This window comes from Epinephelus fuscoguttatus, linkage group LG7 (genome assembly GCF_011397635.1).
Source record: "Epinephelus fuscoguttatus linkage group LG7, E.fuscoguttatus.final_Chr_v1".
NCBI lineage: Eukaryota > Metazoa > Chordata > Actinopteri > Perciformes > Serranidae > Epinephelus > Epinephelus fuscoguttatus.
The window spans coordinates 23,961,021-23,988,528 of NC_064758.1; the positions used below are offsets into that span (position 1 = coordinate 23,961,021).

Below are 27,508 nucleotides of genomic sequence, written 5' to 3' on the forward strand. Positions count from 1 at the left end.
TTTCTTATTTATTTCATTTTACATCCACATATTTTTAATTTAATTATTTAATCTATTTCTCATCATATTTCCATCTTTTTATTTACATATTAATTTCTTATTTAATCCCCTCAATATTGCCATATTTACTGTCCATAATGTGTTTTTTATTTTTTTTATCTGATTTAATTTATACATTATTAATCTTTATTTACATATTTTCAATTATTTATTTCTATTTATTTCCACGGGGCTTTTTTTCTTGTTTTTTCTTTGTTCTTACAGGTGTTTTATTTTTTTATGGCGCTTCTGTAACTCAGTAGTTTTAACTAAATTTTAAAGTGTTAAATTTTGGGGGCGTTAGATTAGGTGTCATACTCCTATTTGTCCACCAGGTCGCGTTAAAACGCTGACAAACCCGCACTCTTCCGTCCAGTTGTATGTGGGCTCCCTGTCTGCTGATGTGAGGGGCGGGGAAACACAGATTTAATTATTGACATCTGTTTGAACCAATAGCAGCCTCCTCCCCCAGCTGGGGGCGGGACTTGAGGAGAAACCCTGCCCTCTGAGTGGAGGCAAGAGCAAAGAGTTTAATCAGGATCACACAACAATAATGAATGGAAACACGTCGTAGCCAAGAAAGTTGAGCAGCAACTCAAAGCAACTGTTGGTCGGCTTTTGAAAGTTATTTGTCGCGCGGGGGAAACTTTTTTTAAGTAATGGATTGGCCATGCAAATTAGAAAGTACTTTCTGGAAGAGAAAGCAGCCGCACTTTGATTGTTACGTTTGAAAGGTAGTTTTTGAGGGGAAACTACAGTGGGACTCACTGTAAAAACCTAAACGCGTGAGTAAGTGTAAATGGCATTTTGGGACAGTGATACGAGACTACTGCACTGTCAGCAGTTCATCTCTGCTTGGAGAGGTGGATCAACTGGATTAATCCGTTAATGAAACTGTGGGAATACTGTTCTTGATTTTTGTTTTGCTTGGATTATCATCACTGTGAGAAACTGAAGGATTCAAGTTGATCAGAGGATAAAGCGCAGCACATCTGGGGGCAAAATGGGGAACATAGAAAGTGTGGACGGCCAGTCGGAGATGAAGCATCACATCATGCCTCTGAAGGTCCCCATGCCTGACCCCACCGAGCTGGAGGAGAAATTTGCCATTGTTTTGGTAAGTTGTGATCACCTCAGTTTGTCATACGTGCCACAAATGTCAAAGAAATATCTAAAAACTTTACTTTCTGCCTCATAAATTAATCATTCACAGAATTAAAATTCAAAACAGTGCCAGTATAAACATCCCCAGTAATGGATGGTGTTATTGTTTTGCTCTTTTGCTTCTTGTAACTTTTATTTAAGGTGTGTTTACATGTCTTTATCGTCCATAATGAGCTGCTGATGTTGTAAATGAACAGACCTGTGCTGTCCCGCCCCTCTCTCTCTCTCTCTCTCTCTCTCCCTGCTGTTCCCCCTCTCCTGCGGTTCTTTTGTCTCCCCTAAAGTCAGACAACTCAGCGTTTGGCTGAAGTGGCAAACACTGAGCACAGCATGGTGGGAGCTGGCAGGGGGGGTGGAGAGGGTGGAGGAGGAGGTGGGGGCGGGGGACATTATACTGTATATCCTTGACGGAGCACACATCTCTGCATTCTCCGTCTGGGTTTATTTAAAGTTTTCTCGCTGCAGGCTGCTCATCTGAAAACAGCATTTTCTGAATTCCCCCAAAACTCCCACACCCGAAGAGTCTCTCTCTCTCTCCTCCCCTCCCTCCACCCTCACTCCACATCAGGCTGGAGCTGAGCTGTCTGAGCGCTTTGTAATAATGAGCACACAGTCAACACCCACTTCTACAGACTATCAACACTGTCAGGCAGTGGAGGAATGTAACAGAGTACATTTACTCAAGTACTGTTTTAAGCTTCTGTATACTTCTACTTCACTGCATGTAGATGGCATATATTGTACTTTTTACTCAACTACATTTATTTGATATTTTACAGAAATTATGATTTATTATTAGAGATTAAACTACCCAGAACTGTTTAATGCAGGGGTGTCAAACATACGGCTTGTGGGCCAGAAGCGGCCTGCCAAAGAGTCAAATTCGGCCCACCAGATGACAAGACAAAACCCTGTTTCCACCAAACACTTACACTATGGTACCTTTGGAATCAAAAGTAATCCTTCAGACATGTTACCTAGACCCTAGTGTTTCCACCACAAACACTACCCTTAAATGTGGGCGGGGTTGTTGTCACTCACTGCTACGTCCAGCACTTACTGTATTTTCTCATCACCAGTAACACAGATAGAAGTCTGCACCTCGTTTATCAGCCACAGAACGGAGTTACCCGCCGACATTTTCAGAACAAAATAAAACAGGCTGCAGTGAGAGTCTCTCTCCATGGCATATTTAAGAATAGTGGGTTTGTGCATTTAGTCCTTCTCAGGCAAGCTCAGGGGTTTAGTGTTGCCTGAGCCCACAGGAACAACGCTCCACAATACTTTTTTTCACTGAGTGAACATTAGAATATATCCTGTCACGTAACTCGGCTGATACTGAGATACATAAACGCTTGAAGCTCCACTCATTACTAAAAGTGTATCATTTAAAAACTAAAGTGATGGTCAAAGTTGTCACAGTGAATTTTAAGGTGTGCTGATGGATTCACGTTGTTACCTCATGCATTGAGTAACATTGCAGGTTAACGTTCCACCTTAAAAGTTGCAGGCAGTCGGCCCAGTGAATAAAGTCGGGGGTTTTTCTCCGTCTCAAGCTGCTGTGAGAGGCAGCAAAACTTCCTTTCATTTTTATAGTTACAGTCTACTAATTAAACTCTCTACGGTATGAACAGTGGTTACATGAGCCTCAAAACCAGCCACAACTCAGCCGTCTGAGTGACCGTTTGCTATTGACCAATCAACAGACTGCAGTGTTCACAGCTCCACCTTTTTAGTAACAGATCTGTGTGCTAGGTACCCCAACAGAGGGGGACCAAAAATGGGGAAGGTATGGAATGGTTCAAATTGGACTGTGTGCAGCCCATGAACTAAAATGAGTTTGACATCTCTGGTTCAAAGTAGTATAAATACGCTCCACCTTTACCAGCTGCAACAATTAAATGATGTGCATGTAAACGCGTCACTAATTATAATCCAGTGAAATTATTATAGAAATCTGAAACAAGCCATTTGGTGTAATTACTGTTTTTCTTTTGGCACTAAATATACTTTTGTACTTTAACTGAAGTCAGATTATGAAGGCTTGACTTTTAGGCTATTTGCTACAGAGTGTTTTTACACTGTAGTGATGATGTAGGGTGTGGTATCATTTTTCTTTTGTAACTCTCAGCAAGAAAGTTGAACTGTTCCTTTAAAGGAGTTTTAGAGGCCCAGTAGAGGTCAAAATAGTCCATTGTGTTGCAAGAAAAAGCACACTCTTGACCGATTCCTACCACTTTATTTCTCAGACCTGCATGAGGTAAATTTCACATGAATATAAAGGACCAAAACATTGTGAACAAACTGAGCAGCAAGGAACAGTTTTTGATCTGATGCACCTGCCTGACTTTGTAGCGTACAAGAACTTTGTTGTTATCTTCACCAAAAAAGTAACATTTTAAGAAAAGAAAAACTAAACTCTTAACTTTCTGTGACAGATTTTTTTAAATTAGTATAATTTTATCCCTTTTATCATATGATGACCCCTTAGATGTATCTCAGGACCCTGGATTGAGAATAGGGCTGCAACGATTAGTCGACTAATCGATGACTAATCTGTTTGAGTAAGTTTTCATAGAAAAGTACTATAAAAGTACCCCAAAATACTTGTTCAAATATTGGCAGCTTTACACACTCTCCCATGACGGTGAACTAAAACCCTTTGGTGTGAGTACGATACAAAACATTTGATTACATAACTTGACTGCAGTGGTGGAAGAAGTATTCAGGTCATTTAGTTAAGTAAAAGTAGCCTAGCTTAGCTTAAAGGTTGGAAACTGGTGGAAACAGCTAGCCTGGCTTTTTGGTTTAATCTGTACAAAAACCTGTGATGTGGAGTAGATATTGCCTCATCTTAAGGGCTTACAAGCCAAAAAAGGCTGGGAATCACTGGCCTTTAGGAAAGCAATAATAGCACAATTATGGGAATACTCCATTTTGGTTTGCTCTGGACTGAAATTAAATTTTCCTTTTTGCAGTATCCCAGAAAAAACATCCATTGCTGAAGAGAGCTGGCCTGAGCTAGAGACGTGGTTGATAGGGTGTACTTACTGCACATGTTACATCAGGATGCCACATTGGCCTTTTCACAGTGACACAGTGGTAGTGCTTTAACAGAGCTACTTTCTGTTACGTTTAGCTGAGTAACACTGTAGTCATGCAGTGTTCTTCGCACAACTTGTATTTAAGCTGCATATTTGAGTCTTCTCTCCACCCCTGCTATGCTCACGCATATCTAAACAGAAAACAGAAAGCCCAATAACATCAGCTTATTGCTCTGCTGCAGTGTGAGTAATCCAGCGCCGCAGAGACAGAGAAGCATAAAATACATATTTACAAAATTCAAAACAGTTTTTATCACAGAGACCATCCTACCTGTTTATTTTTTTTTGTTAAACAGTGGCATGAAGGTTTCTCACAAGTGCTTATTTCAACATAACCACACCCGGCCTTGATTTTCAGCTGTTTAAGACCTTAATTACGGCATCGAGCAGCACAGAGCTGGGATCTTCACAGCATCCATAGTCTCATTCTTGAACAGTTTGTGTGCCCTCCATGTTTCTGGAATAAAGCCATTATTTGCTTGCCAGAATTATGAACAGCCACAGAGCAAAGCCCTAGTATGAAGAGACGAGCACAGCGAGAAGCCATTCAAGGCCTGCTTGTTGACTGCTGTGCTAAGCCGCAGCTATTATGACAATTATACACCGAATTACACTGTAAGCGCTATTACAGTCGTGTCTCTTCCACACAGATGATTCACTGCTTGGGACATTTTAGATAAAGTTTTTCCATGTGATTTGTAGTCGTCACATTTCCCATGAAGAAAAAAAAAGATCGACGTACTTCCTGCCCAGAGACGGGAGCAGTTATTTGACTGCCCTGCAACACAAAGTGGATCCCTGTTATTATGTTCAGCCGTGCAGAGCAGATGATTTCTATGCAAGAGGCAGTAGACTCAACATTTCAGTTGTGCTTTTGACTGGGAACATATTTCAAGCTCTTTAAACCCCACCCCACCCTACCCCATAGTAGCTCCAGATTTCCTTTACTTTGTGGGAAAGAACAACATACTTGTATATTTAAGTGTTCTTATCAGACAATGGTCGTCTCTCTGCCCTGCTGGCCCCTTGTTGCGAGATAAAGGTACATCAAAAGCTTCTGTCTTCAGGGTTGGAGCTCTTCAGGAAGACAAGGCCATTGATCTGTTATCTGGCAGTGTATCATAAAGCTAAAAATAGCCTGAGAGACTTAACTTTGCTTTTTCTAAATTCTGTCTTCTGTATTTCTTAGCCGGGACATAATTGGCTTCGTTGCAACACACTTTCCATAAATGGATAGTTTGAAATGGGTAATTTCCCCTCCTCTGGACCACTGTGTTTCCTGTTGTATGATGGCATGCTGGTGTGAATGGATGTGTCTGCATCTGTGTGGCGGGACTGCCCACTCCTCTCAGACACAGCGCACAGACGTCCCACTGGACTGACAGCAGCCTGTAATGATGTCATGGGTGCAGCAGCTTTCGCCAGTGCAGTAATATCCCAGAGCTAATGACTTTAACAGCACCGCTCTACTGTAGACGGTGGAGGGGAGCGGAGGAGGGGGCGAGACCCCGGGGCTGGTTTCATGCGGTCTGCTAATAAAATGCCTGGGTCAATTCTAAACCGGCAGCATGTGCTAAAGGCATCGTCTCCCTCTCGTCTCTTTTGTCCAGCATCCTCAGAAACAGCCTCAGCTCTGTCTTTTGTGGCTGGAAACAGCTGCCTGGCATTTTCCTTTCTTCATTTTAAAGGGGAAATTGCATTGTAGCCAATGGTCGTTGTGGTCGGTTCGCTTTACAATGAGAACTGTGTTCCTGCATGCAGGCTGCCACTGGTGCACAACATGCCATTAGTTCAGCCAGTGATACAGATCTGCCTAGACCTCACAGATGCACAACATAGATGCCATATCTATAAAATGATATCTTAGTCATTGGTAGCGTTGTCTTGATAGTTTTGGCTCTTCCTCCCCTTTCTTTGTCTTTGCTAACTTTTACTTATCCTTGGCTTTTTCCAAATGGAAGTGGAACCTCTCATTCTCTCACCCACTCAGTGTTTCCTACCTTCCTATTCCCCGAATTCACTCTCACTGTGGGTCTGTCCTAGAAAATAACGTTCTCCATATGACTCTGTCCTTATGAGAACGATGTGAGATGAGTGAATGGCGTATTCAAAGGTGCATGCCTGGCCTGGGATCCTCTTTCAAAGTGCCCGAGCACCAATCCACCACTGAATTCCTGCGGTCTAGTCTCGGCTGAGGCCACAGGAGAACTCAGAAAGGGAAAATTCTCTTTGAACTGGCGGTCTGCCACTGTTCTCGGTTGTAATGACTTTACCAACATTTTTAAACAGCGCACACGTACTTAAGAGCTGTTACGGGAGCAGCATGGGATTATTTTCACCAGTTGATTGCGTTGGAAACAATCCTAACTGATTTGTCTGACTCTGCCCAGCTCCCATCGTTTTTCTATACTGTGACATCAAGTTGCATCACACATAGATGTGCCGTTGCAGCATTTCGTTTGAGATTTCACAATTAAGTTGTAGCAAATGTTGGGAAATCTACAGATGAGAAAGTGAAGTCAGTGGTAGTAAAATCAGACATGCTGACAATGTGACTTCAGCGCCGTGTCTGACATCACTTTTTCTTGATGGCTGAAGTCTAAAGAAAGCTGCAGCGTCTGATAGATGCCAGTCAAGTGGAACTAATGGAGTCAAGCTGTGCGATGTGTTTATTGGACATAAAACCTAAATCATTTTCATTTGTTTAATGGCGGTCGCAGTTTATTTATGTGCCTAGTATGTCTACCACTCCCTTTCTCACAGGAATCATCTTTTCTAAAAAGAGAAAAATGTGTTTGTTGTGTCACTTAAGTTGGAAGAGTGCATACATCTGGCTCAGCCACCCACCACTGTGGCCCAGGAAGAGGGGGATTATGGGAGTCGAGTGCACACAGTTAACTTGGTTTTAGAGCAGCAGAGGAGGTGGGGGGGTTCGGCACAAGGCCGTCCACCTGGCTCTCTACACCCTCAGGCTACAATTCCCCAATCTGGTGCAGGCTTTATGTTGAGTTTTAGTGCTTCTTCTCCTCCTCTCTCCTTGTTGTTATTTTGAAAAGCAAAGGTCAAGTTAAAGACCATGACTGAGCAGATATAACATGTCCACAGATTTTGACATTCTGGGAAATACGCTGCCTTGTTTGCAGTTAGATGACAAGATCAATGCCACACTCATATTATGGAAGTCAGAATTTCCAATGTGCAGTCGGAAATTTCAACTGGAATGTCCCCTGAAGTCAGATATTTTACTCAGAAAGTCAGAGAAACTTCACCAACCCTGACCTCAAAATCCAATATGGCTACTTTGAGCATCAACATTAGTAAAACCTGAAGTAATATACTGTTTATGAGCACTTCTGTCACGTTTTTGTCTCATTAAAAGAGTAGTACATAGTAGTGCCTAGGTTCTATTTGTGGAAATATTGCTATGGTGTTCATGTGCGCAAAATATAGCAGAATACGTTGTTATCAACTGGTATTGCTAACAATATCTAACTTGGCTAGCACTGGTACTGTTTGCAACATCTTGGTTTTTCAACTTGTTGTACTGGAATGCAGTCAACGCGTGTGTGACATCATTACTTGTTAGGAAGAATGCTAGCTTACAGATCATTTTTAGCAAGAGATTTGTTCTTTTTCGACTCTCCAGCCTCAGAAACAGCAACTAGCAAGTTGTTTGTTCATGTCACGAAAGTGTGTGTAAATCTGGATGTATCCATTTATGCAAATAACCTGCATGTGTTTTCCATTTATATGCATATGTAAGTGTTTTTTGGTGCGTGCATTTGTGCGTGTCAGTGGGGGTTTGCACGCTTCTCCAATGCAGCTGCACCAAGGCTGTAGGTTGGAGAAGTGGTTTCCTCCTCAATACAATGGGGACTCTGTCAGTCAGTGTTGTTTTAGAAAGGGGGCCTCATCCCCTGGTGCCCTTTGTGCTGCTACACTCTTTTTACGCGGACGCTCAGAAGAACTGCTGTAAGCCCATTTAAAGAGCCAGTTACCTCTCCTACACTAGTGACATGATGTAATTGTTTCCCAGGCCTTCCTCGAATGACATACAGTAGTCTTTCTTCTTATTTCTCAATACTTCTAGCCTACTTCTGTATTTTTACAGTAATGCTTCAAGTGAATGAAGTCATGTTGAGAATCAAAGGGGAACTTTTTAAGACGTCAGTGGTTGTCATGTGAATGCTACGTGTCTTTTGTCTGTCTTTTGGTTGTAGTTTTTATTCCTCTTTATTTTATTATCCCCATTTCCTTCTCCGTCCAACATAAACCTTCACCTAGAAGTTAAATCTGAGGAAGTTAATTTGATTGAGACTTTTATTTCTACACAGCTCAGGCTCAGATTTGTTGCCCTTTCTCTCTGGCTGACCTTCATCTTTTTAACCGGGCAGAGTGTCAAATAGTCTGCCCAGCATGAGTTATTGAGGCATTCATGTACCTGCATTCCTGACATTCCCTGTTCATATCATCTGTTGGCTGGGGCTTCCCTGGGCCCTGCTCGGACGCACGGAGGAGAACAAACAGGATGTTCGCCACAGGAATGAAAGAGTACCTCCGATTCATGACCAATTGTAGTATTTATTTATAACCCAGTCCTAACGTCGCTTATATCCTTGTTTGTGTTCACATTTCCTAGATACAGTATAAAACAAATAAATAGGACAATATAGTTATCAGGTGGGATTGCTGGAATGGTTTTATCTCGCTGTTGTTTTAGAATACAAAAACGCCCTAGATAAGCTCACATAAACAAGTGCGCATTTCAAGTTCGCTCATGTTTGAAGCTTGAGGAACATCTGGCTTCAGAGGGACATTTTCGTCTTTATCTTTTGTTCAACTTAGAGAACTCTGTGATGATAACAGTCTCTAGCTTGAACCCAGCCATCACTGCTGTCGATCACTGGTATGTCACCAGGTAAATAAACAGAAATTAACAGTAAATTGGTTCTGGGAGGCGGTTCTTGATTTATCAACTGAAAACCAACTTCCTGTTGCTTTGACTGGCTGTGGAATGTCCATGTGGTATTTAGTTGTAAAAAGGGACTTCAAGGAAAGTTATTTTTCTCAACAGAGTGACTCAGCAGTCACGCAGTAGAAGACTAGGGGTTCATGGGAGAAGAGAGGAGGCTCCAGAGTGCATTCAGGAGAAGCAGGAGAAGGGAAGGTTGTGGACTGGCAGGAGGGCAGATAAGGCTAAAGGAGTCTTAAGAGCCTCACGCCACAGCTGTAAACTGTGTTGCTCCTAAAGTCCCGATTTAATGGGGATTTAACACTCAATGATTTAAGCTGTGACACCACTTAAGTTTCAGCCATTAGGATGACTTTGAGTTTTGACCGTTTGTGCTCTGAAACAGTCAAGTAATCAGAAATGAGACCGACAGACAATTCTGATCACTGATGAATCATTTGTCATCATCATTCATTTTTATTTTGAGTCATTTATCAGGCAGAAACCCCCTCAAATTCACTGGTTTCTGCTTCTCAAACTTGAAGATTAGCTGCTGTTTTCTGTTTTGTTTCAGTGTAAATACAATATCTTTGAGTTATAGACTCTTGGACTGATAAAACTAGCAGCCTAAAGATGTCACCTTGGACTGTGGGAAACTTTGCTAGGCACTTTTCACTATTGAAATGGACACGAACTCTGAGCAGCACCTTACATGGTGGTGGGCAACATATATGTTGAAATTACGTGCTGGTAACACAAAAACAATGCCAATGCGAAGTCAATGTGCATCTTTTGCCATGGTAAAGACACAAATTAAGTATAAAGAGCAAGAGAGTCCACGTAAGGCAGGCAGGAGAGGTGGTGGACGGGTCACACATGTGAAACCAAAAGTCACACAGTTACGTGACTTTACAGACTTTACGTAACTACGGAAAGTACTTCATGTAGATACTTCACGTATACGCAGATTTCATTAGTTTACATCACTTGTCCCGTATTTAGCCTAGTTATTTTAACTGAAACCACAGTTTTTTCCCAAACTACCCAAAGTAGTTTTTGTTCTTTAAACCTAACATAACTAAGCTGTAACTGTTTCACAACGTTACCCACGTTGCCATTACGTAATTTAACACATTTCGTACCCACCACCATATAATGCGTTGCCACTTTGAACTTTGGGTCTAGTGATTTGAAATTTTCTCAGTTTTCTGTCATTTTATTGAGTAAACATTTCCCTTTTAACTGGGAACAGTTATCAACAGATTTATTGATAGGCTCTATTTATAGCCCTACTATAAAACTGCATTATTAAGAAGAGTTAAAGTTGCGTATTGGTGAAGGATTGAGAAATGGAAGGCAATTTATGTTAACTACTTGGATCAGTTGTGTTTCATTGTTTTCATGCTTCCTGCTTTAACCTTCACATGTCAAGAATGTGGTTTGATCACTGACTCTTCAGTTGGCTGTAAGTGAGGCGTTGCTTTACCTGTTATGCTAATACCTTAATAAATAAGCTCTTAACTGAGTCTGTTTGCTTTGTAAATAAGGACCAGCATCAGGAGGAGAGGACAGGGAGGAGCACTGATCCTCATGAAAACTTCACTTCTCCGCCTGCTAGAAAAACATGTTGTCCTCTCTGCTTTCTGTCCCTCCCACCTTCAGTCTCTGTCTCTGGTAGCGTCTGCTTTGTTGGCCTCTCGGTCTTCCAGCATCTTTGTGCAGGGACTCATGCTTTGTTGTGATTGCCTGGTTCGGGTTACCTCACAAAAGAGCGATAGGATGATCAGATGTCTTCTCGAAGAAAGGGTGGGCAGTGTTTTCTCACACTCTGCTCTGTCACTTTCAATTCAACGAGGCGTAACTTGGAGCTCGAAAAACACCTACAATTCATTCATACACACATGAACTCAGTGTAGGGGTGGATGTGCAGAAAAGCACACAGGCTCGTAACTCAGGGCAGTTTTTGATTTCCTGAAGAGTTCAGGAAGTTCCTGCAGCCCTGTGACGACAGCCTCTCATCCTGTCTCCTCTCATTGTGTTCCATTACCAAGGAAATAGGAGGAATCCAAACAATAGCACTGACAGCAACGCTCATTAATGAAAAGCTGGTGTAATGGTGTGATTCACACTCTACCGTGAGTGATGTAATAAGGTCATCTGGCCTGTTTAGCCCCACCTCATAGAGTCATCAGTGTACTTGACGTGTACAGTACGACAGACAGACGCCCAGAAGTTGGTTCTGTATTTAGCCTTCCTGCCCGTCATTGCGTTGGCGAGGGTGTAGACAGTTTTATCTCTCATCTGTTCTTTTTTCCCCCCTAGAGGATACATTTATCTTGAACTATATCCAGCCATCTCTGGTATAAGAACTGGTACATCACTTTCTATTCTCATTGTGAGGGCCTGAAATATGCTTAAAGAAAACATAGTCATGCCAGGTCCCATATTCATAATGTTTTCTTTGCCTCCTTATTGGCTCTACTTCCTGACAGGGATCAGTGGTCTGGCTTTTTCCAACCTCTTCAGACAGTTCCCTTCATTAAAGAGCTACTGGTCTTATCTTCCCTCTTATTGGCTGTTCCAGTATTTTCCTTTGTTACTGGATGATTGAAATATGCTCAGAAATGTGTTGCTTTTGCATACATAGTTGAGATGCTTTGAAACAATATGCCAGTGCTTTTATTTGGATTAAGAAAAAAAAGCCAGACAAGAATTTTTCTCTGATATTATTAATGATAATATTCACAGACCGCACAGTCTGTTTACCACTTTGCTATTCTTAAAAAGTATAATTCAGACCAGATATGTGAGTGTTATCCTGGACACAGATTTTTTTCTAGCTCAATAATATTTTTCAGTGTCAGCCTTTTCTCATACAGGAAGAGTCACAGGATTAATGCCCAAACAGGATCTGAAAATAGCTGTTCCATGCTTTTATTTCTTGTAGGTTGGGAAGAGTTTGTTTTCAGGCTTCACCTCCTAAAGATGTAACAAAACAAAAAAAATTACATTAACGCTTAAATCTCCAAACTGGTAACTAATTTTATAACAAATGCTACTCATCTACACATCAATTGATGAGTTAGGACCAACATTATTTTAGTGTATGGTGACACTGTTATTATTATAATTTAGAGCTTTAAAGGAATGTTTTGACATTTTGGGAAATACGCTTATTCATTTTCTTCGGAGTTAGATTTAGGGCTGGGTATTGGTACTCTTTCCCTTGAAGGTATCAACCAAAATAACGCAATATCAAGTAGTATCAAAAAGTCTCCAGTGATTACTTGATACCCGATGATCCTGGACTGTCCATACATCAACAAACTTTCTGTTGCTACTGTCTCTGGAGGTTGTCTTTGGAGGTCCTCTCTTCTGATAAACAGTCAATACAACGTCTGCCTGGTTAGCACGAGCTAACACAGCAGCAGCAGAGCCCTAACATCCGACACCGAGCCATATAATGGTCCCAACAAACTCATACTATGAGTTTGTTGGGACCATTACCAACTCATAGTATGAGTTTGGTCCCAACAAACTCATACTATGAGTTTGTTGGGACCATTATATGGCATTATATGGCTGTTTCTGTGTCAGTGACACAGAAACAACTTGACTCTGCAGTGAGACCTGTTCTAACCATTAGGTAAGGTTAGCTGTATGATGCTAACAGTTAGCCCTGTCATTGTGTGTGTGCGGCTGGGTGGACTCTCGCAACTCCTTCAGCAGCAGCTACAACCCATACAGTCTGTGGTGTGGTGAAGTCAAGGGTGGTGTGTTTGGCAGAGTTGGCAGCTCAGCATGCTGAGCAAGTGGCAACCTCTGGGGCTGAAAGATGCAGCCAACACAGAAGTGCCAAAAAGTGCAGTTCCTTAAATGGCCACTTGAGGCTGGCTTCAGTAGCCAGTCAATCCCTGTAGACACCCATGTTAAAATGCCTGACATTACAGCAGAAATAAACATGTTTGCCGTCTGGTACAGAAAACAGTTTTAGTCTGTACAGTTAATTTCCCCCTTCATGACAACTGTACAGGGAGTGTTTTTTTTTTTATAACTCACCATTTACGTTTTATTAAGGCTTAAATTTACGCATAATAAAGGGCGGGCTGCTTTGTGTGACAGTTTGTCTGCCGATAGTGTCCTCAGGTTCTCACTCAGATCCACTCCTTGCTCCATATCTCCAGCCTCTTGCCCTAATGTGGTCACCTCTGGCTCCAAAAAACCAAGATAGCGATGACCGACGTGCCGAACTCAAGGCTTTAAAAGGGAGTCTGCAAATCAGTGGGTGATGTCACGTAGCTACGTCCATTATTTTTACAGTCTATAGTGCTGAGATGCCACCAAGATTACTGTAAGGGTACTGGCATTGTATCTAGTATCCTAATTTTTTAGCTACAGCCAGCAGGTAAGCTTTGCTTAGCGTAGCTAGCTTCATATTTAGTGTAGGCTAGAGACATGAGGGTTTTTATCAGTCTTCTCATTTAATGCTGTGTTCCTTTTACCTCAGAAGTTGGACATTGGAGCTGGTAAGGATGTCACTAAATTTACCGCCTTCCAATACAACAGCTAAAAAAAACAAGACAATACTAGTCACAGTCAGGTTGGCCATAATACCAGCTGACAACCATGTATAATACTGTATTTTGCAAATTCAAACACTGTAGCAAGTTGGACAGTAGCCTACTGTGGGTATGACTGAATTAATGTTACAAAAATAGGACAGAAGTGCTACTAAACTACAGTTTTTACTAGCAGCAGCCATCTTGGATTTTCAGGTCTGTGTTGGGGTAGTCTGGGGCCGTTTAGTGGCCGTTTTGGTAAGGATCCAGAACCAGGGCGAGAGAGACAGGATCCAGAATTCAATGGATGCGCCTTTCCATCAAAATAAAAGCACCAAGCTAATAAAAATGCGGTGAAACTTTTTAATTTAAAGAATATAATTTACAAGAAAAGTCCCAAGCCATTAAATTAACCTTTTTCTTTAATTGTAAATCGATGGTGCGCCAGAATTTAAAGTTTTACTTTGGTGAATGTGGTGAATTCCGGATCCGCTCTCTAGACCGGTACCAGAATCCAGACAAAATTCAGAATGAAATGGAGGCTAGTGTTGGGGAGGTTATTCTGACACTCCGCTTTGAAAATCGGACTTCAGGGGGCGTTTCAGTTGAAATGTCTGACCTGGAAGTCTGAAATGCAACTTGCCAAGTTTAAAATGTCCCCAAATTTTAAACTATTCCTTCAATTGTCAGATTTCAAATGTTACTGTAGTTTTCTCATATTGGTCTTTAGTTACTTTGTACTGGTTGTCTAAAACACAATCTGTGACGCACCTTGAATTGCCATTGTGTAAGAAATGTGCCGTACATGAACAACTAAATTACCTGGCCTTGTCTTGGGTGTGTGTATTAAGCACAATGCATTGTTGTGTGCAGCTGTGTTGGTTATGTTGGCTTACAGTTTAGTCATTGGGTGTGAAGATTTATACAAACATCACGTAGGTGCAGTGCTATCAAAATTCGGCGCACATTAAGACAAAAGTAAAGCCTGCACGCTTACTCCATGCCACACAGGTTTAATAAAGACAATGTTTCGATCCTTCTGGGATCTTCGTCAGGTAAAAATTGACTAAGACCTGATGAAGATCCAAGTAGGCTTACACTTCAGTCATGCCATAGGTATTTTCTTCTTAGACCCCACCCTGATGAGCAGACACTCAAACTTGGTGGGGGCAAACAGGGCTGTCTGGGCCTCAATATCTGAACTGCCACTGGCTCTGTCCAGCATCCTGAGCTTTTTAGCCGCCCACTCCTTTCCCTCTGAGCTGATGACAACTACATCTGGCCTGTGTAATCCTATCAAAGTAAATAAAAACACAAACTCTGTGTTTCTAACCCCACTGATAGAGCACAGAAGGCAGAATCACACTGAATGCATCTGCTCAGTAGGCCACTTACAGGGTGTTTCAGTCTAGAAATTAGATTTACATGGGATATGACAAGGCACAATACCTTTTTTATTATTGTGTCTTGCATGCAGCTAGCTAGCCCAGCTCGCATGGGCTCACAAGTAACCACAGACTCATGAGCTAGATTGAGAGTGCTGCACATCAGGGCTCCATGATATGGGGAAAATATGCAATAAGCATAACGTTGAATATTTTTATGATGATATTACTTGCGATAAATAAATAAATAGGTATTAAATTGTCCTCAGGTCTGCCTTTATGTTGCCTCCAGTATAGTAGTAAAAATATGACAAACTACTTGTTGAATTTGAGAAATGAAAGGAAATTCTTTCTAAATTAAACACTGAACTAAAGACAATAGGCACAAAGTAAAAAAGCAGAATTAAAATTCAGTTTTTCACTGATACTCTCATACAAACAACTCAAAAAATCCCTGAGTATAATATCGTAGTCCACGGCAACATGTTTATCGTGCAAGTGGACATCTCAATGACAATAAAAACAGGATAATTTGCTGTCCTACTGCACATACATTTTCAAATAACACCACAAAAAAGGAGGATATTCAATTAAATTCTTTTTTCACAATCATCATCATTGTCAGACCTTCACTGATAATAACATGTACCGAATAATACAGAGTAAATACTGGTCAGATACTCCATTTTTGTCCTTGTCGTTCAGGCTTAAACAAATCAAAATAAAAAAATATCAGTCTCTGATCACCTGTACAACAAAATATTTCATGTTTTTTCATGGCAATTTCCCATCCTTTAAACATCATAAAACAGACCTGTCTTAACCAAAGAGCTCTTGCTGGAAAACCTCCTGTTGCATGCCCGGTAGCAACCTATGCAACATACAACAATACATAGAAAAACAGATAAAAGAAATTCTGCTGGCAGGGCTCTGAAATCAGGAGTAATTTAGTCTGTCTTATCCTGACTGAAAGTGTGAAGCTGTGAAAAAGATCAAGGGGGAAACATCCTGTCATTCTTTCCCATTTGTTTGTCCGGGTCTCAAGTCATAAGTTCAACTCAAGGCTGATTGTAAATCAGCTCGGATTAGGAAGCTGTCTGGTTGAGGGCAGATGGAGTTGCCCTGTTGACTCTGGTGTTTGAGGTGACCATGGGCTCTGCAGCATCCCCCCTTGGCTGTGGGGGTCTATGCGTGACTTGAGCGCTCTGCTGGGTCCCCTGATGGCTCTCCTGGACTCTCCATGCCTTCTTAACCGGCAACCTGACCCCAGTCAACTACTTTAACTGTTGAGGCTTTACAACCTCCGTCTTCCTTTGTCGACGGCTCAGATGTCTTTCTGTTTTAGAGGTTATGCCCTCTCTGTTGGCTGGTGTTACTCCTGCCCTTTTTTTCTCCTCCACAACATCCCTTTTACCTCTAAATGTTCGTCCCACTTTGATTTTGCTTAATGCTTTCTATTTTTTAGGTCTAGTTTTACATTATTTACTCTATCAATTAAACTCGTAATCATATTTTTTTGAGTAATTGTTTAATTATTTTGTTTTAGATTGTTTGTTTTGTCCAAAACCCAAATTATTCAATTTATAATGATGTACAACAGAGAAAAACAACAAAAAATGCACATTTAAGAGGCTGAAACCAGCAAATGTTTGGTATTTTTAAAAGATTAATCACTGAATTTATATAAATGATCTTATTTCCTCCATTATGTCTTTTAACACAGCATTTATTTACTTATTTTCTGTAACTGTGATTTGTGAGATGTGAGAGATGTCTACATAAAAAGCAAAAAGACTTACAGTGTTTTGGTCTTTTAACCAGTTTAGCTAAATTTAATACAGTGGCGTTTTTCATTCTCTGTTTGGAGTCTCAGCCTCCTGCTCTGGTTCACAATGGGGGCTTAATGATCGGAGAGATAGTGTTGATAATGGAACCAGTTCATCTGGTTGTGCAGTGTACTGGTGTTGTGTTTTAGCCGGATTTTGCTCTCCACAGCACCAGGGGGCATACGCTGACCCTGCCCACCAGCCATTGTTAGCGATTTTCTATGAGGGGAAAAAAATAGCTCAAATGTCAAAGGATGGGAATGGCATAGCACCAAATCAAAACAAAGCACCACATTGAATCTTTTGTCGAGCCAGTCTCAGGTCAAACTGGAAAGGCCTTACTGGAGGAGAGAGTATGTGGGCAACATGGCAACATAACAAGCACCAAACATTTTTGGCATTTCTGTAGTATTTCACCCCTAACATGGGCCGGTTAATCTGAAACTGTGAAGTGCAGCTGCTCCCTCTCCCCCATCAAACTACTTCTTTTTAGCTTCTTATAAACACAGGAAGTGCGAGATGGTATCGCTGTGGGAGAAAGTGAAATGAAATTAGCTAAATTGGGTTACTTGGGTCAAATTACCCAAATCTAGTCAGAAAGGAAACATCCCCTCTGCCTTTTGCCTTGTCGCAGGAGAAACCTTTTCTCTGTCTCCTACTTTTTAAACCCGATCTTTAACATTTGTGGCTCCACACACATCTGTTCACAGTCCCACCTGTATTTGTTTACATTACCTGAGGCTCCAACTGACAAAGAGCAGATCCGTATTAAACATCAAAGTCTTGCGTGTGTCCTGGTGGCTCATGATGAGAGGGGACATGTTGCATTCACTGATAGTTTACTGAAATTCTGCTCTTTTCTTCACTTGTAATTCATGTTTTTATAACTGGAATTTACAAATCCAGTAACAGGCAGCAGGTTTTGACTTTATTTTGCTCCTTTTTCTCCTTTACTAAATGGATGAACATGTGTGTGTGTGTGTGTGTGTGTGTGTGTGTGTGTGTGTGTGTGTGTGTGACTGGTCTACATGTTTTCCAGTACTTCAAAAAGGAACTTTTCTTGCCCTACAGTTTTACTTTACTATGCATGACTGACCAAGAAAACTAAATGAGCCAGGCTTTGAGCCTGGACAGATGCTGGAAAAGATATCTGGCCTTATTTTTTCATTTACCACTCAGCTGTTTACATTGAAATTCAAGCCTATGGAACATTACCTGGAGCGTATTAAAGAGATCCAATTCCTGCAATTGGTACTTCTCAAGCATTGCTTTATTATAAATATGCCAAAGGGTCAATGTGCTTACACTTAGGTAGACTCAGGTAAAACTTTTTAGTCCCATACTCTGTAAATGAGGGCTACAATTAATGATTATGTTCATTATCAATTATCTGGCCCTTTTTTTTCTCGATTAATTGATTGGTTGTTTTGTCTCTCGGACCAAAATATTCGCCAGTCATCATTTCCCAGAGCCCAAGGTGACTTCTTTAAAAGTCTTATTTGTCTGACCAACAGATATATATTAATATATTCCATTCACAGTGATATACTACAGAGGCATAATGCATTCAGCTTAACCCAGTTTATCTGCATTAACTAGATAATCATCTTGTAAATTCTTGTTTTGTAATGTTTTTTTTGTAACAAGGTTACTATCTCATTAATTCAGATAAACAGCCCTTTTTTTTTTCTTACAAGCGATTGCATTACGCTTCCGTAATAGACTGTCATAACATCATGATATCTTCACATTTGAGAAGCTTAAACCAGAAAATATTGGGCATTTTTACTTGAAAACACATAGATGGTGTAATTTAATTAATAAGAATTAGATGAGCCCTTAATGTAGGCCTGGGCAATATGGAGAAAATCAAATATCTCTTTATGTTTGACCAAATACCTTGGTATCGATATTGAGACAATATTGTAGGGTTGACTATTGGTGCTTTCACAACGTATTTACACAATAAAATTTTTGATAAATAATCGTCAGTAATGTAGATATAACGACTAAGTGGGTAAAGCCAAATAATAGAGCAGCTAGAAGAGTCTGTTAAGTTCAGAAAATTTACATCACTTTACTGAAATACAGCCTTTAAATCCAGGAGAAAGACAACACGTACGGTATTAAGATAGACAAAATCAAAGATGATATCTATACTCGAATCTCGACATTAATGTAATATTAATAGATCAACCATAATAAATGTTTGAGAGCTCTTTGAATATGTGGATTTTTTAATATTTCTGTTTTCCAAGGATGATCACTTACTCACTGTACTAGTAAAAGTTATCAGCTCATTAAATTAGCGCTCATTAAAGTAGTGTCCAGATACATTATTAGAGAGGGACACAGATGGGAGATACTGCTCTTCACTTCCCAGTACAACTTTCCGAACGACTGTGTCGTAGGTGAAATTTCTCCCAGGAGAGGCGTAGGAGGAGAGAGCAGCTTGAGGGTCAGACAAGAGAGAAATTTACTACTATAAACAGGACACATTCCTCCTGTAATTCTGGACATCTGGTATGCATGTTGCTTCTCTCTTCTCTCCTGCGTGGGATTTATAGAGCAGGTTATGTCAAAGGCCTCAACATCTCTGCTCTGCCTCCCACTTCAGTTGCAGCTTTGTAAAGTGTTGCTTTTTGTAGCTTTTCTATGACATCCATCAACAGTTTAAAGAGACAGTTCACCCCAAAATCATCCTTTTACCTGTGCTGCTGTTTATCAGTCTAAATTATTTTGGTGTAAGTTACTGTTTGTTGGAGATATCAGCTGTAGAGATGTCTGCCTTCTCTCGATATGGAACTAGATGGCACTCAGCTTGTGGTGCTCAAAGCACCAAAGAAATACATTTAACATTTAATTTAATACATTTAAACTTAACAGCAATGTCTCTTTCCAGAAAACACGACCCTGTTACTCAAGTAATCCACAGACTTTGTTGTGAGCAGTTTCATGTAGTGAACTAGGCTTTGAAGCCTCAGGATGAATTACCTACAAATATTCAAAGCTTCAAAACGTGAGGTCATTATTCATAAACACTGCTATTATTGCTACTGTGAGTCTAGAGACATCTGAGTCAGAGAGATGAGGACAAACATTTGACTTCAAGAATTTTTCATTTTATTTAAATGAAATGGCTACAAAATATGCAATAATCACATCAAGTAAATTACAGCTATACCCCATAAAAAAAAAATAATGTAGGATTACTATTCCTTATTTCATTGGCTATGTGGGATTTTTGGGGTAATGCCTATATGATAAAAAGATATATTAAGCATTTGATCACTGATTTGGATGACTATTACGATGGCAACAGTAGACGCTTCAAAGCCTCTAAGCATTTAGAACCGACCTAGTAGGAACTATTTTTTAAGCGTGCATCTATTGTTAGCTCACCTAGCAAGTCTGAGCTAGCTAATGTTACAGCTTAACCAAGGAGTTAGTCATTTATGTTTACATCTCGCACTGTCATGAGCACGTTCATGCTTCCTTCTGCGTGGTGATAGAGTTGGCAGGTGTAGTTTGATAGAAAGAAAATAGTTTCTGCATGAAACTGCTCACAACAAGGTCTGTGGATAATCTTGAGGAACCAGGTCATGATTTCTGGAAAGAGACATTGCCGTTGAGTTTTTCAAATCTATTTTTGGAGCTTTGAGCAGCACAAGCTGAGTGACTCTGCTTGCTGTTATGTATTATATTATATTCCAGAGAGGGAAGACATCTCTGCGGCCGCTATCTCCAACACTCAGGATCTCAAACTCAAAACAATCTAGGCTGATAAAAAGCACTACAAGAGGAAAAATGTTTTTGATTTAGGGATGAACTGTCCCTTTAAGGATGCTACATGTGTTTTCGAGTGTGCTTTGTAATGTGTTGATCCAGAAATATGCTATTTAATGTAAAATTATTGTTCAGCTGCAGAGAAATACAAAAGCATTCATTTGTGAACAATGTGAGTGAACAATGTGGTCCAGACGTGGAAAACTTATTTTAAAATACACACACGTGATGTTCCACCCTTAACAGGGACTGAGTGGTTGTCATGGGAACATTTATATGTCATTTTCCATTATCCAGTGGGAAAAATGTCAGTGTGAGCATCACGTCTGGCCTGGGATGGGTTAACAGGGTGCTGTGTTTTCAGATTGGGAGCTGAGTTATAGCTGCAGGTTAAAAGTCAAGCTGACAGGCCGTTTGTGGTTGGGCTGACAGGGTTCTGTTGATACGGATGTAAAATGAGAGCTCTCAGTGCAAACAATCTCTTACGTCTCTTCAAAAAGAAACGCTGAGGTGATCAGTTTCACGGCTCGTGAGCTCGCTCATATTGTATTGCTTCCTCATTTTTAAGGTTTCCGTGTCAACCCCCTGTTTATAAGCTGTTGGCTTAGTCAAGGAAGTTATTAGTCAAAAGCTCGTGTCATATATATTTTCTTTACTGTTGTCACAGAGACATAAACTGCTTAAGCGGGTTGGTCTCCAAACACAAATTAGAGCATTTAGGGTTTAATTTGAGCCTCAGTAAACAGGCTGCCTCAGAACGACCCGTGTGATGTTCAAGTGTTTTCATGGCTGTAGTAGATGACACGTCTGGTAATAGGCTCGTACTTTGATTGTGGCTTGTTGTGGTTATAAGCAAAGTGTTGCCTGAATGATACTGCGACTCGAGAGTGCAGAGGAGATGTGTATCATCGCCCCTGCGTCAGGATGCTGAGAGTCAACACAGGAAGTGAGGTCATGGTGTAAGTCCCCAAAATTTTTGGCGGAGCTGTGCTGTTGGCGCCAGAGGCCTGTAAAACCCCAGTCACTGACACACACTCAGTCACAGCTGCTTTAAATAGTCAAATAAACAGAAAGCGAGGAAATATGTAGTTGTGAATTAAACTAAAGCTCACATTTTCTGTTTTCAGAATTCTATGAACCTGCCTCCAGACAAAGCCCGGCTCCTCAGGCAGTATGACAATGAGAAGAAGTGGGACCTGATTTGCGACCAGGTGCATTCACGAACTTACAATGCATTGTACACACACCTGCCATCATCACTTCTCCTATTCAGTAAACTAAACATTACAATGCTTTCTTTGTTTTGCTTCCTCAGGAGAGATTTCAGGTGAAGAATCCGCCTCACACCTACATCCAGAAGCTACGAGGATACTTAGACCCTGGAGTCACACGAAAGGTGGGAGAATACAAATGAAAGTTCAAATGTAGTTTATACTTAAAGGGAAACTCCACCGGTGTTACACATCACAGTGTGTTGACAGGTGATGGGGAATTCTGCAAATGTGAATGTGAAAGCGTTCAATTAAGCCCATTGCGTGAAGTCACCTGCTTCAGATGATGTCACTTGAGTTGGTTGGGGCTGAAAACAAGAAGATTGAAAGAGTAACCGATCAGACCTCTGTAACCTGCTCCTCATCTCTGCTTGAGACTAGTGGCTCAAGCAGTGTTTATTTTCTCTACAACAGATTTTACAGTAGTTATTCGTTGATGCCTTCCTTGACGATATTACAAGTCTCAACTCAACTCAAATTTATTCACAAACCACATTTAAAAAGAACCCACATTTACCAAAGTGCTGTACAAAAGGAATAAGACACTAAAAACACACACGAGGGGCAACGTAACTGACAGGTACACAGCTCATACATTCAGAGACACAACACACACAGGCACACATCAGTGAAAGCTACATTTTAACATACGTTTTAACATTAAAGACAATACAGTACAGTACAAGAATTAAAAGCAAAACCACTTGCAAGCATTCAGTCTGCAAATTTGTGAACAGTAAAACGTCACACAAAATACTGAAACTTGTTCATCCTCTGACGTAGGAATTGAGTTGAGTTTTAAGTGGTGGTGGTGCAAGATCATGAATTCATTTATACATCAGGCACATAAAACAAAGAAAACTCAGAGGTCAATAGGTTATATTTTTGAACGATGGTACAATGAACATTCTTGGTGGTTTGTTTATACTGACAACAAAAAATATGGTGAAATATCTGTTCATTATGCGTGACAAGGAAGGACAAAACACAATAGTTGGCTCCGTTTGGGCGGACTACACAAGTTAGATCAGTATTCATCTCAAAGCTTTCGTTGTTATTCTATCCTTGTCACCTTAGTGATTATCTTGCCTTGCTCCATTTACATATTGTTACATTTAACAGAGCCGAGCTAGGTTACGGTAAACATCAACTCCTTCTAAGATGATGGGTGATTTGATACAACTCACAAACATACACTAACTCATTCGAAGAACATTTAACATAATTCAGTATAAATTTTAGCTCCATGTAAAGTGAATAAACATGACGTTTCCCAGATAATGCTCATCTGCACAAACAATATGGTTTCAACATTTTTATAACTGCTGATTTGTAAAATCTGAGTTCTAGCAAGAAAAAGGCATGATGCTGAATCTAGCAGAAGGCTTCAGTTATGTCAGTAATATAAAGTACTAGCAATAAAAACACCTTTAGGCATTCATTTGATAGGATATGAATGAAGTACAGCACGTCAGGAACATTCTCAGCCTTGATGACTGAACACTGTGTTCGACATTTGCTTATTTTTCACTGCAAGTTTTACAGCCAGGAGCAACACCCTACAGCAAAATCCATTACAGTGTCATGAAACCATCTGAGAAATTGTGACTAACATTAGACTAAAATTAAACCTTGGTTCCACTGAGTGAATCTGGACTAAAACTAAACAAACATGTGACTTTAAACCAACTACAGCTCTCCCTAATTGACTTAAACTACATTTAAAATTCTTTTCAATACTGGGCTCAAGGCTACATCAGACAATACTAGAATAACCCATCTGGATCTCCGAATAAACTGCCAGTGATCTAGTTGCATTGTGGGTAATGTAGGTGCAGAGAAAGAATAAAGTGTAGAATAAAAAAGAGGATATCTTTGGTTATGCTGAGTGAGTCTGAAGTTACAGAGGTGTGATGGTAAATCAGTGTAGATTTCTTACAAAAGGAACCTGTGGTCTCTCACTGCTTGTTCAGTCGTTCTTGCATCATGATATTTCTGCAACAAAACTCTTTTCTTCATTTTGTGTTACAGAAGTTTCGCAGGCGAGTGCAGGAATCTACAAAAGTCTTGAGGGAGCTGGAGATCTCACTGAGGACAAACCACATTGGGTAATCAATACTTCTCTACCATCTTTCTGGTGAATCACACAGATCTTATTTGTTGGCACACGAAGCTCAAGGAAACCACACGTTTTGTTTTTTTTTCCTGGTCAAGAATAGTCCTTTCTGTGCTCTTGCTGCTGCCACAGAGCTCTCTCTGGTGCCCAGATATCCCCCATTGTTCTAACTTGCCAAGCTCTGCAGCTCCACTTCATAGAGCTGGTCCTCATAATGCCCAGATGGTAGCCATTGTGCTGCCTCGTCCACTCCCCCAATAGTGTTGAGCAGGAAGCTTTGTTGTGTGTGCCAGAGGGACAGGAAGCCTGGCTGACCAGCGCTGAACCCAGTGAAAAGCACAAACACACACACACACACACACACACACACACACACACACACACACACACACACACAGATTCTTTTATGTTTACACATTTCTCACTTTTTAAAGCAAACAATCCGTTTCTATTGTTTTGTCATATTTTGTCATAGACATTCAATATTTACAGTTCACCCCACACCTGCTGTGTCCGTGGATGTTATTGTAAAACCTTTCTTTATCTTCAGTGTTGCAGACATGATCCTTGACTTTATAATCTGATGACACACGGATACTTTCACAAGAAAAATGTGCTGCAGTGTCTTGCCCCTGAACTCTCAAACCCAAAGCAGCCTGTTAAAGGGCTTTGATTTTCCGCAGCATTCATTGAGCTCCAAGAATAACTCATATTCTATTTGGCCTCATCAATAAAGTTCTGTTTGAATGTGTTTCCCAGAAAGACTAACAGGCAAAAAAAGACGAAAGTTATTTTCAGAAGACCTTTGTGGATGGGATTAAGTGTAGCAGATGCTGGTTTATTGTGTGTGTCTGAATCCTGGGCCTGTGCTGATGTGTTATTCCAGAAATTGCCAAGAAAATCTGAAATGGCAAACGTTTGGAGAGAAGTGAAGGGAGGGAGAGAGGAAGGAGTGAGGGGTCAGAGGCAAGGAGGGAGAAAGGGGAGGGAGGGTGGTAGACAGGAAACTGATGATGAAGCCCGCCTCCTTGTCCCCCACCTCCTCTCCTTCCCTCCTGCACCCGATCTCACTGCTTTGTTTGCTTTCCTCAGTTCTTCTCCTCACCTCTCTTCCTTTTGCCTCCCTCCACTACTTTGAGGCTCTTGATTGCTTTCCTGCCTGTCTCACTATTGGCTGACTTGCAGTCTGTCATCATAACCAGCACTCCAAGACTATTTTAAGAACCTTTTACCCCAATCCTGTCCCCTTCCTCTCTCCCCTGGAATTCCCTGAAGAAGTGGGGAGGAGGTGAAGGGGGTCTGTGTGGGGGAGGCAGACTAAATACTGTTGACTGTCAGGGGTTCGACCTGAGCCCAGCTCCTTCAGCCATATGCCCTCCACATTCTTTCTCTCATCGCAATGGGAATTCCTTTGTTTGGAGTTGTTGCTCTCTCTCCAAAAAACTGGAGTTAAATGTGGAGGAAATCTGAAGCCTTGCTCTGGTTTACTTTCCATGACATTCCTGCCAAGTTCCTTCAGTCAGGGGAGCCCCCCCCCCCCCGAAGCTGCCTTAAAGGATAATTCCAGTTTATTACAGTAAACAGTTCTGATAACATCGTACCCACAGAGTCCTTATTGAGATATTGGAACATCGTTACATTGCTACAACACTAAGACAAGGAAGAGAGAGAAATTAAAAAACTACTTTTTCCTCGGTAGAACTGTAAATGAATGCAGCCTAAGTGTCTGCAATAATCTCCGGTTGCACAAAAACATTGTGTGCATGTACAACTATGGCAAGGTGGACCAGTTGATAGATGAATGGCCAGTTTGGGTGATAACTTCATCATTTTATCAGGGTGTCTGCAGGTCCTTTAAAAGTCTTAAAATATCTTAAATTCAGATATATAATACTAGGCCTTAGGGGTCATTAAATGGCCCTGAATTTCAATATGTGTAGTCTAAATTACCGCAAACATTTAATCTATTTTCAGGTCTTGATTGCCCAGGGCAAGTAAAATGTCATGTTGGGCCAGTAAATCTAACAACACACTTACCCAATTGGGCAAGTGGTACAAAAAAACTTAAACACAGGTTTCTTTCCGAAGCTGATGATGGAAGTAGCTAAGGAGTTAGCTCTCTCGCCTTCTTTTCATCTCAGTTGAGGGTTGCACAAGCGTGGTCCTGATTAGGCACTTGTGAGAAAATAGGTAAAGACAAAGTTTTGAGCTGAAGCGCAAGCAAACATTTCAGTTATCCTGGAAACCGGAGTTTAGTTGGATGGCGTTAGAGGATGTGTGCCAAACTCCTGACTGTGTATCACGCAGTTTCCCGCAAGTTTGAAAACAAGGCTTTGTAAAAGACATTAGATGTGAAAAATAAAGTTTAGTCTCTGATGTTATTTGATAACCGCTAGTATATATATATTTAACCTTTCCTAAATGGGCAAGTTAAAAAAAAGTTTATGTTGAACCCCAATTTTAATTAATTCATTTTTAAAATCTATTTTTGTCAAAGTGACTCAAGCACTATTATGTGACCGTCCACATTTCTGATGTTACAAATCTTTAAAACCACTTCCGAACCTAATACTGTCTTTTTACTTTATACTTGCACTTACCTGTTGTCACAGTGTAGATTAACCTAACTCACTCTAATAAGCATTAGCATACTCCCACATAAAACCTACGTCTGAACAGGACCACATACACACTACTTAGAATTATTCCTTACCTGTAATGTTTGAATAAGAAAAGGTGATTTGTCCAAAAATTTGGTTTAAGACAGTGAGGCCTATTAAGCATCAGGAAAGTCAGGGGAGATAAAGTATGTGACTATACATACACCCCAGGTCTGGGCAGTGTATCTATATTATTGATATCAGTATATAAGACTTAATATTTTCTTAGATTTTGGATGTCGTAACATTGTAAGTGTTGTCCTTTTTTAAAGGCTGCATTACAGTGGACTTACCAGTCTGTTCTAGTTGTTCTGTTATTTGCCTTTACCCACTTATTCATTATATCCACATTACTGATGTTTATATTTAAAAAAATAAAAATAAAAATCATTGTGTAAATATTTTGTGAAAGCACCAGTAGTCAACAGTACAGTATTGTGGCAATATTGATATTTAAGTATTTGGTCAAAAATATTGTGATATTTGATTTTATCCATATCACCCAGCCCTTATGCATAGTTATAGTTATACTTAAACATGCATAAGAATCTGTGTGTGCATGCATATCTAAACATATAATAACATAAATACACATCCACCCATCTACACGTATATTTGACGAGACTTGAGCTTTCATTTTGCTTCGT

At 40.5% G+C, this 27,508-nt stretch overlaps 1 protein-coding gene across 5 annotated transcripts in view; it reads left to right on the plus strand.

Annotated features, from left to right (window-relative positions):
- The first annotated feature begins 584 nt into the window (after positions 1–584).
- fmnl3 (formin-like 3) overlaps positions 585–27,508 on the plus strand; it is a 48,737-nt gene continuing 21,813 nt past the window's right edge. For all 5 annotated transcript variants that reach the window (XM_049580605.1, XM_049580604.1, XM_049580607.1 and 2 more), the window contains exons 1-4: positions 585–1,156; positions 21,942–22,025; positions 22,130–22,210; positions 24,117–24,193. In XM_049580605.1, the coding sequence (XP_049436562.1) occupies positions 1,043–1,156; positions 21,942–22,025; positions 22,130–22,210; positions 24,117–24,193 (356 nt within the window). In that variant the 5' untranslated portion in view covers positions 585–1,042. The remainder of the gene's footprint in view (positions 1,157–21,941; positions 22,026–22,129; positions 22,211–24,116; positions 24,194–27,508) is intronic.